This window comes from Malania oleifera, chromosome 2 (genome assembly GCF_029873635.1).
Source record: "Malania oleifera isolate guangnan ecotype guangnan chromosome 2, ASM2987363v1, whole genome shotgun sequence".
Taxonomy (NCBI): Eukaryota; Viridiplantae; Streptophyta; class Magnoliopsida; order Santalales; family Ximeniaceae; genus Malania; species Malania oleifera.
Genome location: NC_080418.1, coordinates 16103070 through 16120258, shown reverse-complemented (window position 1 = coordinate 16120258; position 17189 = coordinate 16103070). Strand labels below are relative to the sequence as shown.

General features: G+C 34.5%; 1 protein-coding gene across 1 annotated transcript; it reads right to left on the bottom strand.

Moving 5' to 3' along the window:
- Positions 1-1438: 1438 nt before the first annotated feature.
- Positions 1439-13433, bottom strand: LOC131149559 (uncharacterized). The gene is made up of 12 exons (XM_058100108.1): positions 13304-13433; positions 12668-12906; positions 12360-12444; positions 9719-9915; positions 8785-8867; positions 3908-3953; positions 3752-3808; positions 3553-3607; positions 3326-3426; positions 2997-3060; positions 2761-2894; positions 1439-1728 (listed from the first exon to the last, which is right to left on the bottom strand). The coding sequence occupies exons 2-12, from the start codon at positions 12722-12724 to the stop codon at positions 1555-1557; spliced, it is 1053 nt and encodes a 350-aa protein (XP_057956091.1). The 5' UTR covers positions 12725-12906; positions 13304-13433; the 3' UTR covers positions 1439-1554.
- Between the last annotated feature and the right edge of the window lie 3756 nt (positions 13434-17189).

Here is a 17189-nt window from a genome sequence, read left to right as displayed (position 1 = left end):
CTATGGTGATTATATTTTGAGGGAGGTTGCTGGACTTTTATTGAACACGAGCTAGGGGAAGAAACTTGGGCGCAAATGGTTCTTTCTCAAATTCAAAGCGGGATCCTCTTGAGTTTTGACTTGTTCTGGATTTTGTAAATTTTGGATTCTACGAAAATGAAAATGAGTTAAATATAATAATGGTTTTTCCCTGCAGAGTTTAGAGAAGACCCAGTTCTCAAAACGCTTGCAATTCTGCTTCTGTTTTTAGGTAATTAGTTGTTGTCCTTACATTTACAGACCCACTTAAAATATACTTGCTATTCCAATAATTTCCAAGAAAGGGGCTCCCATTTCTCAAACGAATCTTAATTACCAACTGTCTACCTCTGCTGGGGAAGGAGTCTGGGAGTAAATATACGCCCTTATCAATTTTCAACCCCTCTATTCAACAATATGGCAAAAAAATAAAAAGAAAAACCAGAGTTTAAAGCATTTCTCAAACGAATCTTAATTACCAACTGTCTACCTCTGGGGAAGGAGTCTGGGAGTACTATATGCACTTTATCAATTTTCAACCCCTCTATTCAACAATATGGCGAAAAAATAAAAAGAAAAACCAGAGTTTAAAGCTGCTATATTTTGCTCGTGGGTTTATGCAAAATTTAATGTCATTATTTCAAGCCGATTTTTGTACAGCTTTTAAAACTTGCACAATAGAAAATGAAAGGGATGCAAACGATTTTATCCCATCATCATCTTTAAGACTTATACATAGAATAGAAAATGAAAGGTATGCAAATGATTCTATCTCATCATCTAATTCCATTTCCTTAGCTATATAAATCCAATTTATAATCAGATATTGCACTTGTACTATTTTTAAAATATATATTCAAAGAGTTTCATTTTTCTAATTATATTTTTGAAGGTTTTTTTCGTTTAGCTATATTTTTCACTTTTGCCAAGGGAAAGCACCTCAACAGCTCTTTGTTGCCAACCTTCCAACTTCTTTAAAAGTAGTATAGAATTATTATTATTATTATAAAATTTTTTAAATAAATATTTTTTAAAGAATATATACTTTTTTAATAAAAAAAATATTTTCTCAAAAAATAATTTTAAAACATAAGTAATTATCAAGTGTAAACTGAATGCTTAATTTGAAATTATTTATTCGTAATAATTTTTTAAATAAGTATTTCTAAACAAATATATATTTTTTCAAAAAATATACTTAAGAATAACTTAAAAAAGTACTTAAAAGTAATACTAATTAAACTATAAATTTAACACAAGTACTATAAAAAGTACACCTCGAAAAAAGAATACTTATTTTTAAAGGCATTTCTAACGGGAACTAAATATGGCTAAAATTTGGTTTGATTCTTGAATTCTAAAGCTGGTGAACACAGCAGACATTAAGCTCAAAGAAGGTAAAGGAAAGCACAAGCCACACTCACAAAAGCGTCTTAAATTATTAACAGCTTCAGCCCCCAAAAAGCAAATTTGGATTCAAAACCTTGGACAAAGTGGGGCCAATCTTCTTAAATATTCTGCTATACGCATCTACATTTAGGATTCGGGTTTTGTTGTCCACTTATCCAAAGCAGAAAAAAAGAACCTCAACACAGAATAGACAACTGCCTCAATGCAAGATATTATGAAATTCCAGCAAGAGGAGGGCCAGTACCATGGATATAGCAATCGGAAAAACAGGCTTATGAGAAGCCGAGGGTGTCGCCCAACCTGCACCACCATCATCATTATCATATCATCATAACATAGCAATACAGAGTTCTTACTTGTAACTACTGAGGAATGCAAGTAGGAGATCCTAGAAGTCCTCATTATTGTTTATCCAACCTCTAAAACAACAGGAATAACAACCAGATAAGTCTTGCAAATTTAAATTTCTTAATACTTTCCCATGTAGTAGTATTCTCAGAAAAAATAAAAAAATAAATAAATTGTGAAGCATCTCAAAAGTTAGTTGCAGACTTATTTACATGATGTAGAACAAGAAGCCGGGGCCATGGGCATTCCCTTGTTGCAGACTAATCCAAAAGAATTTGACTGAGGGATTATTGGATTCTAAACCAAATGTGCATGTTAGTAGCTGTTAATGCATTTATTTTGATTTGTAGTAGGCTTATGTGTATTTGGGATTCGTTTGTAGTGTGTTGGGTTTTAGGGTTTCGTATGTAATTTCAAGTATCTTAATTCTATTTATGCACAATTTCTTGAGATCTAGGCTTTTGTTATAAAGTCAATTGTATCTATTTCCTCTTCTTCCCCTCCCCTCCCCTCTCCTCTCCTCTATTTCTCTCCCTCATTTCTCCTGGGCAGTACCTTCTCCTTCACTGGTGTTCTGTTCATCCACCCTTCTGCTACTGCATCATATTGTCATCTGGATCACTATATATATTAGGCATTATATATCGCTGCTAGGAAGTATTCAGTAATTTTTTTTAAGAAAAAATAATGGTTCACATCATCTCACTGATTTATTATTTCTCAAATTGGGTCTCCTGTGATTACCACTGTTTTACCTCACAGTTTGGTATGGTATGCCTATTAATATGTTGGAGGACAACAGTTGCCTATGTATTCAAGATTTTTTGAATGGAACCCAAGAACATGTCTTATAGTGGCAACCCAGCTTAATTGAGCACTAATCTATTCTGATTCTTTGAGTATACATGGAGATATGCACAGTTATTTGTTTTGCAATAAAAATGGATGATCTGTTAAGCTTCAAGGGAACAAAGAATTGCTTACAGGGAAAAGCAAATCTAATGCATCCCAGGCTGCATGACGAACAGCTCTTGTGGGATACATTGGGCCACCAGGAGAGGTGAAGCTGTACAGGCATGTCTTCAACCGTGTACTTGTTGTCATCCTCAGCTCCAAGCCTGCCAGAATAATCATAAATTCATCAGACTTCTGGCCCAGGCTGTCCCAGGTGCGGAAAATGTAAAACGAGTTAATAACACCAGTGGTTGAATTAGTTTTACCCTGGAGAACTTTAATATGGGAAAAATAATGTAGCAATACTGGTTCCACCTTTAACTTCTGAAGCTGATCAATGGAAGCATTTCAACAAAATATGGAGGGACATGAGATCCGTTAACTTTCTCCAATAAGCAACAAAAATCAAACTCATTAAAGGACCAAGCATTTCAACAAAACATGGAGGGACATGAGATCCGTAAACTTTCTCCAGTAAACAACAAAAATCAATCTCATTAAAGGACCTATAGGCTCTAAATATGGTACACTTTCTCCAGTAAGCAACAAAGATAAAACTCATTGAAGGACCTATAGGCTCTAAAGATGGTAATACCTGATCTGTGAGTTCAATGACGAAAATATCTGCTGGACCACCCACCAAGAAAGAATTTGGATACACAGGAAATTGCTTCAAGAAGCTTTCAAGCCTGCCCCCTGGATGCATGCAAGCACCACCAAATACATGCAAGTACACACAAAAAGGGGAAAAAAAAAATCAATTACCTAACTACACAGTTTTCATCACTCAAACAGCTAAGTTGTGCTAGTGATGAAGGCTACCGAAGTCATAGAATACTATGAATCTTGAAAGCAGAAGAAACAAATCTCTCTGGGCCTGAAAAATGGGTAAGAATTGGCAAGTTAGAGCAAGCCATTTAGGAAATGCCTGCTTCTATCATTTTGTTTAATGTGATGACATTGCAATTGCTACAAATAAAAAGACATAGCGACAAATGCTGGTACATGATAGATTCCTAACCTGCAAAGGTATCTTATTTAACCGTGTAAACACCAATGCAACTTCCTCAACAAGATACTGAATCCAATGAAGAGGATGCGGATAAGTAAACAATTTGAACTACAATATATTTCAATAAAAGGAATTTAGTTGGATTAATTCTTGAAGGAATCTTACGTGAAAGAGAGACTGGAAATGCCTCGAGTTCGTTTGTATGTCAATCCTGAAAATATGCATAGAAATGATTACACAAAGCACTCCCCCAGATTCCAAACCTCTTTCCCTCTCCATAGCCCAACAAACAACAAAATTCAAATAACCAGAACTCCATAAAATCAAAACAACAGAATACATAAAAAGGAGAGAGAGAGAGAGAGAGCCCTCTCTTCAATATAGAAAGAAGCCTTTTAAAGCAGAAAAGGATGATTAATCAAACAACAACACTCAAGTGCGTGCACACATGAAAAATAAAAAGGAAAAAGAATAACTATAATTTAGTATTCCAGTTTTCCATTGCAATCTAACTGTAGGTAAAAACTAGTAAGGGGTAAAATTGCTTTAATTAATATGATTCTATTATTCTCCTCTGCACCATCCTTAAAATTTGTAAACCTTGTTTTAATATCAAAGTGCAGGTGATATATATCTGTTATCCCACAATCATCACTCATGAGGGGGGTCTTCCCACCTCTGTGGCAGAGCTGACAAGTTCAGCAGTCCAATTCCTACCCCCGCCTGTACGAGCTGGCCTTTTCACTCTGTTCTTCCTGTTCACTCCAAGTGAGGTCAACCTATTACCCACCTACCTCAAACATGAACAATCTCAATGGAACAAAAATTTGGTTGGATCACCTAAAATTGACCAGATTAACCATAAAGGATGAGACTTCTTGCCATGCTAGGCTTTTTAAGTTCGTATAAAATGGGTCCCAAATGAAAGGCAATAGAACAACCCCTGACAAATCTAGGAACTCGAATGTCCTTTGCAGAAAATCAAAACCAGATAAATGGTGTTACATAGCAATGGCCATAGCACCACATAAATGGGAGGTGCGCACTTCATGAAATTTCCGGATACTAAGCAGCCAATTTCTTCCCAAATATTCAAGAACTACTTCTAACAAAAAGAGCATATAAATTACATGTTTTAGAACAGCATAAGCATTGATCAAACTGTAACTTCCTTGTTCACAACAATCAAGCTAAAAACTTAAGCTCAAGTTACTTATTCTCCTACACTGATGCGACACAACTATCCATGCTTTACAAATTCATTTCAATGGCGTCACTATTATTTTGCCTCATTGAGATGCTTCTCTACTCTGCTATGCACTCTAATGTTATGTCCCTTGTGCGCTCACCAGCCTCCTTTATCCACTGTTCAGCTGCTCACCAAAAGAGCTTTTTGTCCAAAAGCCCCTTGTCACTTGGCATTCCTCATGGTATAGTGAAATACCTGTAGCAAATCACTCAACGATCAACTTATTCAACATTAACCTCAATCAAGCAGAGTTCCATACTGATGTAAGATACTTGCTTTACTATTCACTTCAACATCACTATTATCTCACCTCATTACGGTGCTTCCCTAATCAGGTACTAGTTTAATTTTTCTTACGTGGGCCCACAAGCTTACTTCTCCCCTGTTCAACTGCGTCAACAAAGCACTACTCACCTGCTCGCCTAAAGAGTGCCTCTTCTTACTCAAATGTTACTCATGAATTGTCTATAGCAAAAAACTCAATAATCAAAGTGTCGATGACAACTGCTGCTTGCTTGGTTTTAGAGTCTCATAGTCCCAACAAATTCCTGCCATGCTAATTCCAATACTGTTCACCCACTTTTTAAAGAGCTCTGGCACAGGCAGCTCCTTACTCAGAATGCCCCTTGACCTTTGTTGCCCCATAAAGTCCTTGTAACAAATCACCTACCAATCACACTATTGGCAACACAGGACACTAGTCTTCCTTTAGGGTATTACAATTCACAAAAAAGGAACACATGGGGTAATGCTCCAACCAGACATAGGCATCACCAAGTTTGGTGACTCTGATGAATTTAAAGTTCATCTCATGCTTAGATTATTGGTTGAATTTGGGCCCGTATAACATCAGATCTCCATCATTGCTGTTAAATTTAGAGGATATCAAAAATATTGAAAAAAAAAATTCAAAATGGAAGTAAAAATTTTGACTCTACTGATCAAAGTCCACTCATTATTGGAGAGGATGCAAATGTGACTAAGTCAGACACAAGACAAGCTTCCGATACAATATGGAAATTATTTTTCCTAATGCAGGGTATTATTGTGTGCACGCACACCACACAGATATATGTATATTTAAATTTTTACAACCATCTCCACACCATAAGTCCCACTAGATTGGATTAGCTTCAAGAGTCCTTTTCCTCTTTTCCACATGATCTAGGGTAATATTCTTGAAAGCTAGAGTGCCATCAAATCCTTAGTATTTCAGTCCAAGTTATTTTAGGTCTAAGCCTTACTTTTTTACTGCTTATTAACTAGCTCACTCCTCACTAGTGCATCATTTGGCGTGCATTGCATGTGACCAAACTAAAATCTCATCCCTCGTGTTATATTCTATGGGTGCTATGCTATACTTACCACAAACATGTTCAACCTTTAATTTATCTTTTAGAGTTATCCCATCATCCACCTTAGCATTGTCTTTTCCAACAATTTTTACTTTTTTCATATGTTGCTTCTTGGTTGCCCCCAATCATAATAGCATAGTTAGCATTGGTGGATCCAAGACCTGAAGCCAGTGGGGGCCAAGTTGTTTGTGTCATGAAGGACAAAAATCTTTAAAAAATTAATTATTAATTTTATAGGATTGAATTTTTTTCACTTATTCATCATAATCATAAACTATTACATTATTACTTTAGACATAGCATTGGAATACTTAAAAAAAAGAAGATGCATTTAACAATTGCCATCAACAAGTTTTCATGTTTAGGAGTCGCTCCATTATTAATTTATTTGTAATGCTCTTGAAAATTTCTCTCTCAATATAATTGACTAAACAGTCATTTATTCAAGAATTTAGGTTTCAATATGAAAAAAAAAAATAACAATTTAGGCTTCATCTCAAATTAGGACTCGTAATAAAATAACTCAACGTTCTAAAATGTTTAATGAAATTTTTAGAAGATATTAAAAGGACTCTAGGAATCTAATCGTGTTTATTTAAATTAGTTTCAAACAAAAAAACAGAACAGAAGTTGAATTAGCCTCCCAAATTTTATTAGTTTGGACTCGAACCCTTTTTTGAGTGAGTGCAATTCTTAAAAACCCTACTTCTCCAAGAATTACACATATATATTATTAAAGGATTTTGTGAGCTCATGAAAGCTAGTGTAATAAGTGTCATCCTACAACACTTTATTTTTAAGTTTTAATAGAACTTTACAGCTATACAACACACCCACTTCTCCATTTTACACAACCTGGGTAAACCCTATGATTTTTACATCTTCAATTTCTCCTCAAGCTTGCTTAATAGATCCCAGGTTCCAAAAAACATACTACTAATAATTTGTTGACCATCAAGTTTTAATATTTCTCCAATATTCCTCCTTGCAATACTAAAATTATATTTCCACTGTTTGCAAATGCACCAATTTCAATTTTTTATTCTTTTGAGGGGGCTCTCTTTCTTGGGATTTTCATTTCTTTGGAAGTCTCAAGGAAAGAGAGGTTGGTGAGTTAACTCTTCTATTGGTGTGCTAGATTCTTTTGTGCCAAATTCGTGGGTGCATACAAGGCTTTGGACTGGGGACACTTCAGGGTCTTTCTCTTCAAAGTCTTTCTTTTCCAATTTGATATGATCCGCATATCCTAGTCCTTTCCTTTTACAAAAAGCTGTTTGGAAAGCAAAGATTTCTTTTATATGGGCCTTCCTTTGGACTAATTCTTAACAAGATCAACACAAATGACATGCTACAAAAAATTGGGCCTTACGAAGCCCTTAGTCCAGACATGTGTATGCTGTGCAATGAGTCTAATGAGACTATTAGTCAATTGTTCAATCATTGTAAGGTAGCAAGATGCATGTGGAACGATTTGTTTTTGTACTTCGGTAAGGTTTGGGTGGCTCCACCCATAATTTAGGATTTTTCGACAGTGAAGTTTTGGGGTTTCAAGAAGGAGAGAGAAAGGATATTTTGGGACTGGGCTGTTTTACAATCTTGTGGTTACTTTGGCTGGAAAAAGACTATTCCAAGATTGCTTTGGAAAAAGTTATTTTTCTTGCTTCTTTTTGGGCTCATTCTTTTGCGGGGTTTAGGGGGTCTTTTGCTGTTTGATATTCAAAGGGATTGGAAGGCAGCTTTGGTGTAATTTTCTTCTTTTTTGTTTATTCTTGGGGGGATTTCTTATCCTTGTTTCATTGTAATTACGTTTTCTTTTTAATAGACTTGTTTTATTAACTAAAAAACGTATTTCATTGTATTTGCACTATTTCTATTTATCTTAAAACCTCTAAATTCTAAAGCTTGTCTCAATAACTCAGATATAGATTGTAAACAACTTCAAGTTTCATCAATCTAAGACAATGGCATATGCAATGAACATACATGATGGAAACTCATTCCGAATATTCTAACAAGTTCATCTAACACTAAAATAAAAAAGATACAATCTCAAAGCAGATCCTTAGGTCAAAGAATGATACAAGTTTTGTAGAAACAAACAATGCCATTGCTCCTCCTTGGGTTAAGAATATGGCAGCAATAAAAGAAATAAGAAATCATAAAAGTTTTAGAACCTTACAATAACCAGTCACAGAATCCAATTTTCTTTCATTTAGTTGTACTTTCAGCAGTAACACATAGTAAAATAAAAAAGAAAAACAACCCATTCTCCCCCACCCTGGGCACAAAAATTAAAAAATAATCATAATAAAAGACACCAAAAAATATAAAAAAATATAAAAATCTAAGAATACAGCAAGAAAAGAGTAAATTTAAACTAAAATAAAAGGCTCCAAATGTATAATGACCAAGTTCAATGGGATCACTATAACCCATACCAGAAAACACTTGTAGTGCCTTGAACAAGAGCATAAGAGTAACGGAGGAGCACTTCAGAATTCTCTATTTGAACTTCAAATAACTGCAAGAAAGGCACAAGTATGCACTGTTCAATATCACAGAAACACAACAACAATGCACAAACCTTCAATGCTGAAACACACCCACACACAGGTGATGCATGACTCTACAAGCAGAAATGAACATCACGTCAAAAGCATAAAATCAGTATTTAAGCCTCTTTTCAATCTCAATGACCTATAAAACCTATATTCATATAAGTATTAGGAAGTCTAATGCAAGCACTCTAATGTGTTGATTTACGTTTAAAAATGAGTCCATCATGTCTTCCAAATTATACAACATTAAATGAAATAATAAAGAGATTCAATCATTCAACAGAGGATCACATTCAAAAAATTAACTCAAACAAAAAAAAGTGTTGACAAAACAATTTAAAAACTGAATCAAAGAAAATTGTAGAACTGTTATCTAGATGAACTCATCAATGAAAGCAAAGTATGTTTTACATATTGTCATAGCAAGTAATTCTCTTTTGGTTCTTGTCTGGACGGATCAGTCACAATCACAACCTGCCACTGCATCACCAGTTTTTGGAAATATCAAAGTTAAGACTCTAATAAAAGAATGATGCGCAACAGGCTAAAAGTAAGGACAAAGGAGTCTGGATGTCTGGAAAATCTCCTAAGCACATTTTCTATATATGAAAAAAGAAAAAAAAAAACCTCCAAAGTACACAAACAAGTGAAAAAAAGAAAATAACAATATTAAATACAAGAGAACGCAGAGCCAGTTTGAAAATATGCTTACATCTTCAAACAAAATATCATGACTAAAAGTATTAACATGAGCTGGGTGAAAGCTTTACATAAGAAAAAAAGTAACAGAGCAGATTAGTAGATGCCCCCATACCCATTTGTGGAACAAAAGGGAGAATATATGAGATGCAAAGGACTGGCTCCAGAGTTTGACAATCAAATCAAGGATGGGTCCTCCACTCTCAGGTGCTGAAACATAATGATCAGCAAGCACATCATAAAAACATAATCCGTTCTTAGACTCGTCCTCTGCTGGATAAATTACATCTTCAGTCCTCGTGAGAATAATATCTATTTCCAATTTCAAGGTGGAAAAGAATTAGAAAATCACATGAACAAAGAGACGCATACTCAGCGTAGGCAGATGAGACAGCACTGTCAACAAAAACAGAAGATTTGAATTCAGTTAATGAATTAAAGTGTCATAAGCTAACATACTTGGTCCACCAGGCCTATATAAATGAAATATAAGCCATAGTTAGTAGATGCTAGTACCTTTTCTTTTGTGACACTAACAGTGCGACAATAGGGAGTGAAACAGGACAGAAAGTTCCTGACTAACACAGAACATAGATTGGTCTGATTAACCACATTCCATAGAGCTCCATTAAGTGCTCAAAGGAATGCGGGAGGAATCATGGTTTTTATTAATCAAAAGTCAGCATAGGAAAACAAAATAAGGAGGGGATGCAGAAACAAATTTCCACTGAAACAAAGCATAAATTTTTTTTCCAAATTTCAACTCAACGAGACTTGAGATGCAACTTCAAAGCATGAAGAGGAATGAAATTAAGACCCATAGATGGAGGAGTCCACCAACTATAGACAATCTATAAACCCAATGGCGGAGGCAAGACTTATACCTTGGAGGGGCAAAGCATATATCACGTAAACAAAGATAAATTTAAGTTAAATCATAAGTTAATCCATGTACTCTTGAGTGAAATTTATTTTGGCTTCTATACTTTTAATTAGAAGTAGTACAATTAAGGACTTATACAGTTATACTAACTGATTTCATGCAATTATATTTAACACCCTAATTAAGTCTAACAAAATTAGTGAATCTCATTAACATGTACATAAAAATGTTGAATTGGCATTCCACGTAGCTTAAAATAGCCATGAAGCGATTATGGCTTCTCATTATGATCTCAAGTTTTGAATTGATGCATAGCTAGGATAAAGTAATTTAAAATTATATATATATATATATATATATATATATAGATATAATTTCTTTCATTATATATGGTATCTAGGTCACTATAGTGACTCAACCAATCCACAAGGTGGAGGGCCTTCCCTTAATTTCCATCCTCCAATTCAAAAACCTTGTTAAATTACTTTAGATGACAACTGTAATTGAATAAAATATAAGCAGAAATCTATTAGTGCTAATCAAAAGTGTAGGGGCTAAAATAGATTTAATTTTATAGTAGGACTAACTAATTATTCACTCTATAAATTAAAAGGTGAAATACTAGAGAGGGGCAAGCACTAATTTTATTTTATAAAGAAAAGAGTTAAATTAAGGAAAATATAAATTTTATATCTTAATATTACATACTAAAAAAAAAATAATAAACAAGATTTAGGTGGACATGGGGTCCGCCCTTGGATGAGCCCACTTAAGACCTTGACCAAATCATAATCATTTAGTTTTGAAGGACATGTAATTTATTAGAAATTTATGGTGAAGGAGACCATACTTCTATCAATCATCACTTAAGAGTAGTGTGTTTTTACCGCACAATGATGTAAGGGAAGTTGGGAACAGTTTCAACTGACTAGTGCCAATGCAAAATATAAATCACAATAGAAGTCTAAGCCAACCATTTTTGCCCCAGTATGCAGCTGAAATCTGTCTTAATAGAATAAAGTCAGGGCAACACAATTGTAAGCACAACTGTAATTTCAAGCACTACAATCACAGGTGTAAAAAGATTCTGCATGCATTTCCCACGTGGAGGGCATTTAAAACATTTTATAGGAAATTGCATGTTTAGAAAATCATCTAATTTCACAAACCAAAACTCAGTCATTAGCTTTGCCTCTGTAACCGTCCACATGTCTCACAGGCTAATGGCTTAAACCAATAGTTGAACTTCTAATACCCCCAAAAGTGGAGGGGGGCGGAAGGGGTAGCAAAGGAAAACTTTCACCAAAACCTTCCCATTTTCCCACCCACCTGCCCCTTTTCTCCCCTTCCCTCTCATCCCCTCCTCCCTCTCACGTCTTTGAATGATTCTTTTTTCAAGATTTTTTTTATGCATCCCCGCAGATTAGATAATACAGTGGTTCCACAGACTCGTCAACAGCTATACAAAATAAATACATAATTACTTGAGACAATTAAGCTCATTCAACATTAAGCTTTAGGTTCCCCAAATTGGCAAATGGTATCAATGTTACCATATTTGTCAGCGATCGTTTTCAAGTGTTTTGCAGATCAATTACAAAGAATGAAGTGAATTAATGATTCCATACATAAAACATGTCAAAACAAATTTGTGATGCCATAAAAAAAAAAAATGCCTATTTTCGACAGTTTTTGTTTTTTAGAAGTTAATTGCCTATTCTCCACAGAAGAAGTGCGCACGAAAACTTTTTCAGGATTGAAATTCAAGCTTGTGCATCTATATGCATGTAGTAACTGATGTTTATCTTGGACGATTCTCTACTAGAATAACCTCTAACATCAACCGAGAAAAAAATTAGAGAAGGTTACTCACCCCGGGCTCGATCATCGACCTCTAAAGCAATGTCCGCAAACAGCTCCTGCAGCAAGTTGCGTCTCTGCGACGGAGAAGCCAGTGCCTAGAAAATAAACATCAGAAGACGAGCCAGTTTAATAAGAAATCAACTCCATAATTGCACAACCAAATCGATTCGTTTTCATTCGCTCCGTTTCAACCGAAGAAAATCAAATCAAATCAAATCAAAATAAACATCAATTTTTCACTCAGCAGCCAAACAGAGTGATCAAAATCACGACGGAAATCGAACAGAGAAGAATTAAAAGAAAGTGATGACCACAAACCCGCTGAAGCTTCCTCTGGATTTCCTGGGTGAGAGCAGTGAGATAAGCTTGCGACATTATTATCCTTGCTGGGGAAGCCTCGAGAAGCGAGCACAGAATTGGAGCCCTAATTGAGATGGACTGCACAGCACGCCTTCGAAGATGAAGATGAAGACGACGACGAACGTGATGGCAACCACCCTCATGGCATTGTTTCGTCCCGTTTCGTTTCGTCTCCTTTAAGCTTCTGTGTCTTGATTCTGGATAAACTAAATCTTCTTCATTTTACTTAATAAAATATTCTTTACAGATAGAGAATTAAGGAAATAATAATAATAATAATTATTATTATTTAAAGTTTAACACATGGATCAATTTACAAATCTAATTTATTAACTAATAACTTTGATTATCTTATCCATTAATATCTTTTATGGTAACTGTCATCTATCTTAATTATGACAAATTTAAATTAATTATCTCTCTTTTTATTCTGAATTAACAATCTTAATTTAACTTCCCTCATTAAAAAATAAATTAACATTTTCTACAATAATCTAAAAAATTTAAAATAAAATTATTTTTTATATATGTATATATGTGCGCGTTAAATATAAATAAAATAAAAAAATTATTTTTAAATTTAAAAGACAATACCACGACATATCGATTGGCGATCTATACTCGGCGGCCGGCGGAGGCGTAGCGGGTAAGCAAGGCAGTCGCCGGTGGACCCCGACGAATGGTCGGCATGCTTGACGCGGCGAAGGGTGGCGTGTATAACTCCTCAAGGATACACGTGCGATTGATGCTTTGAATATCTTTGAGCGCGCGGGCTCCTCCCCATCCACTAACCCTTGAAAACAAAACAAAAACAAAAACAAAAACGAAAAAAAAAACAAAACAGAGAAAGAGAAACAAAATGTCACCACTACTGACAACAAGCGGACATGGCGGTGCAGGAGCAATATATTTGGTAGGTAGTCAAGGGTATCCTAGTAATTTCATAATTTTGATATTTTATATTTTCAAAATAACTTTAATGGGCGTAGAATTTTGTAGTTTAGCCCAAATAATTGGTAAATGAAATAAAATTGGAATTGTTATAAAAGATGTAGGAAAATAAATAGAAATAAGACAGAAATTTGTGTGGTTTCACTATGCCTACTCTACGGGCGGATGAGATAAAAAATTTCACTATTTCGGGAGGAATTACAAATGATTTGGAACCGACCCTTGAACAAAATATCTCTGGTCTTGTATAAGATATCTCTTTTTTCTTTCTCTCCTTTTCTTTCTAAGTACCCTACTTACTTTAAGCATGCAAAGTGTGTATACAAATGTGAGTGGTAGAGTGCCCTTTTATAGGACTATATGGATAACAAGACATTTATTGGGGTGGAAAAATCGAAGTGGTAGAAGATGGGGTGACATTCATATTTTTCATAACACTCCCCATTTGATGTCACTCATATATAAACTTCTTTTGTTAAGATCTTTAAGATATCTCATTCTGATGAGATGAATCAATTCCTTGAATGTTGTAGTAGACAAAATTTTAGTAAACAAATCTACTAGATTATCACTTGATCGGGTCTGTTGAACATTTATATCACCATTCTTCTGGAGTTCATGGTATGTAAGAATTTTGGAGAGATACGCTTTATTCTGTCACCCTTTATGTATCCCCCTCTTAGTTGAACTATACATGCAACGTTGTATTCATATAAAACTGTTGGAATATCCTTAATTGATTGAAGACTACAATTTGCTTGGATATGAGAAATCATTGATCTGAACCACACACATTCTCTACTAGTTTCATGGATAGCTAGTATTTCAAAATGATTGGAGGATGTTTCTATACTTGTTTGTTTTGTTGATTTCCAAGATATAGCAGCTTTTCTGTAAAGAAATACATATCCAGTTTGAGATTTAGCATTATGAGGTTCAGATAGATATCCAGCATTTGCATATCATACTAGTTGAGATTTGAAATCAAATGAGTAGAATAGACCCAAATGAGATGTACCTCTCAAATAGCGTAAAATGTACTTAATTTCATTCTAGTGTTGCCGAGTAGGAGTAGAGCTATATCTTACTAGTTGATTTACAACAAATACAATGTCGGGTCTTGTACAATTGGCTAGATACATTAAAAAGACAATGGTACTTAATGTTGTCTTTTTGAGTCCGATCCCTATTTTGATGTTAACAAAGCATCTGTACTTTATGTGTGTATTTAGTTCACATAAGGTTTAAGTGAAATGGAGGCCAAGATGGATCTTAATGCACATATACGTGGCGTACTCCATGAAGAGAAGGGCAAAAGATCAAGAAGAAGACATTTAAATTTCATTATATTGCATTTAATTTTCAATTTAGTCTGTACTAATACATTGCATGCATGATATGGATAAAAGCTTAGTGATGACCATAGACTGACCATAGGGAGCCACAGGATCTAAGGATTCGGTCGACCAATGCTAGATTTTTTGGGGTATATGCTCAAAGACCTTAAAATGACCATAGGACCCAAAGTTTTGCATGAAAAAATCTCCTATTGTCTTAGAATTAAGTATCATGTGATTAAAAAGAGTTGCATAAGAGGAATAGGATTGAAATGCCCAATTTTGGCATGTTCGGTCAATCGAACTCTAATACACAGAGGATTTCAATCGACTGAACCTCCCCAAGGTCAATGGTTTGACCCTTCGGTCGACTGACCTCAAAATGAGCTGCAACACTATGGTCGACCAAACTGACACGTGGGGTGATCCCAATGGCCTGGTCGACCGAACCTTTAGTAGAAAATTGACTTGGTCGACCAAACACTTAAGTTCGGTCAACCGAACTCATTTCTAGTCAAATAAACCTCGGAGGGTTCAAAATCGCCTTTGATTGGTCGACCATCTTCCCAGTTCAAATTCATCCTAGTCGATCGAACTAAGCACCCCGGTCGACCAAACCTTAAATCTAGTCGACCGAACCTCTCAGGTTGGTCAATTTTTTACTGCAGTAAACGAGGTTATCTTTAAACTAAACATCATTAATCTTTCTCCAAAATGACCTCCGTGTCCCCAACAGTCATACTTTTCCCCAAGTCTATATATATTCCTTCATTTGTCTTAATTAGTTAGCTAAATAGCAAAATCATTAAGAAATTTTTCTTAAATTTTTATATTCATTTTGGTCAAATTCTTTCAATTTTTTTCGAAGTATACTACTCATACTTCCTCTCTATTTTACATATCTTTGAAAAGTCATTTTGAAAGAGAGCCCTTTAATCTTTGGGCATTTATTTTCTTCATTCAAAGCTTATACTCTCACTTGTTCTTTGTTTGTTTTTACGCGATCCTGCAGGGATGCGGTATTTCTATTTAAAATAGTATTTCCTAAGTTCATTGCATTTAAATGGATATTAATATCAAGAATTCATGATAAATAATTGTTGATTTTGATATCAAGGGTAACAAATTCAATTTTACTTAAGTTCGACATCTGAATAAATTAACAATAATAAGACAATTTAGAAACTAAAATGTAAACATTGAAGTAAAACTAAGATAATAATATAATATTATTTTCACCCTTCTCGGGTATATAAGTATGTTTGTTCAGGAACATTATTTTATTTTTCTCAATTTGTACACTTCAGGAGTATGATTCGAATTTATAATATTAAATTGGGCAATATTTACCTTCTCTTCCAGAGGTTTAATATACTACCTCATCTGAAGGATAAACATTTTACCTCTTCATGAGGTCGATTTGAACATCTCTTCGGGAGGTTAAAAATATACAATCTTCAAGAAGTAAATAGTTATCATCTTCTATGAAGATTAGATATATGTATAGCTTCTTCCGGAGGTCTCTCTCTTCGGGATATTAAATATATAGACGAAAGATTTAAATATATTGTCTCTTTAGGAGGTCTATTTCTTTGGGAGACTAAATATGTAGACGAGAAATTTAAATATATTGCCTCTTTAGGAGGACTATCTCTTCGGGAAATTTAAATATATAGCCTCTTTAGGAGGACTATCTTACCATTTGTTCTAAAGATTGGTATTCTTTAAACTTTAAAAGACATATTCTCTTCTGAAGAATATTATATTCTCGTGGAGTAAAACTTACAAGAAATAAATAAATTCAATAAAAATTAAAAAAATAACTCAGTTGGTTATAGTCTTGTACTGATAACATATTATTAAAGATGCAGGAAAATAAATAGAGATGAGACATAAATTTACATGGTTCACCTATGCCTACTCCACGGGCAGATGGGATAAAAAACTTCACTATCTCAGTAGGAATTATAAGATGATTTGGAACCGACTATTGAACAAAATATCTCCAGCCTTGTACAAGATATTTCTCTTCTCTTTACCTCTCATCTTCTTTCTATATACCCTAATTACTTTAAGCATGCAAGGGTGTATACAAGCATGCAATGTGTGTATACAAATATGAGGGGTAGGGTGTACTTTTATAGGACATTATGGATAACAAGACATTTATTGGGATAGAAAAACCAAAGTGG

Bases quoted from the DNA above. Each gene is read 5' to 3' on its own strand.
- LOC131149559 (XM_058100108.1), bottom strand. From the start codon at position 12,724: ATGTCGCAAGCTTATCTCACTGCTCTCACCCAGGAAATCCAGAGGAAG. The intron at 12,445-12,667 runs GTTTGTGGTCAT...TTTATTTTCTAG, and splicing joins TCCAGAGGAAGCTTCAGCGG to GCACTGGCTTCTCCGTCGCA. The intron at 3,061-3,325 runs GTATTACCATCT...TCCATTGATCAG, and splicing joins TCATTGAACTCACAGATCAG to CTTCAGAAGTTAAAGGTGGA.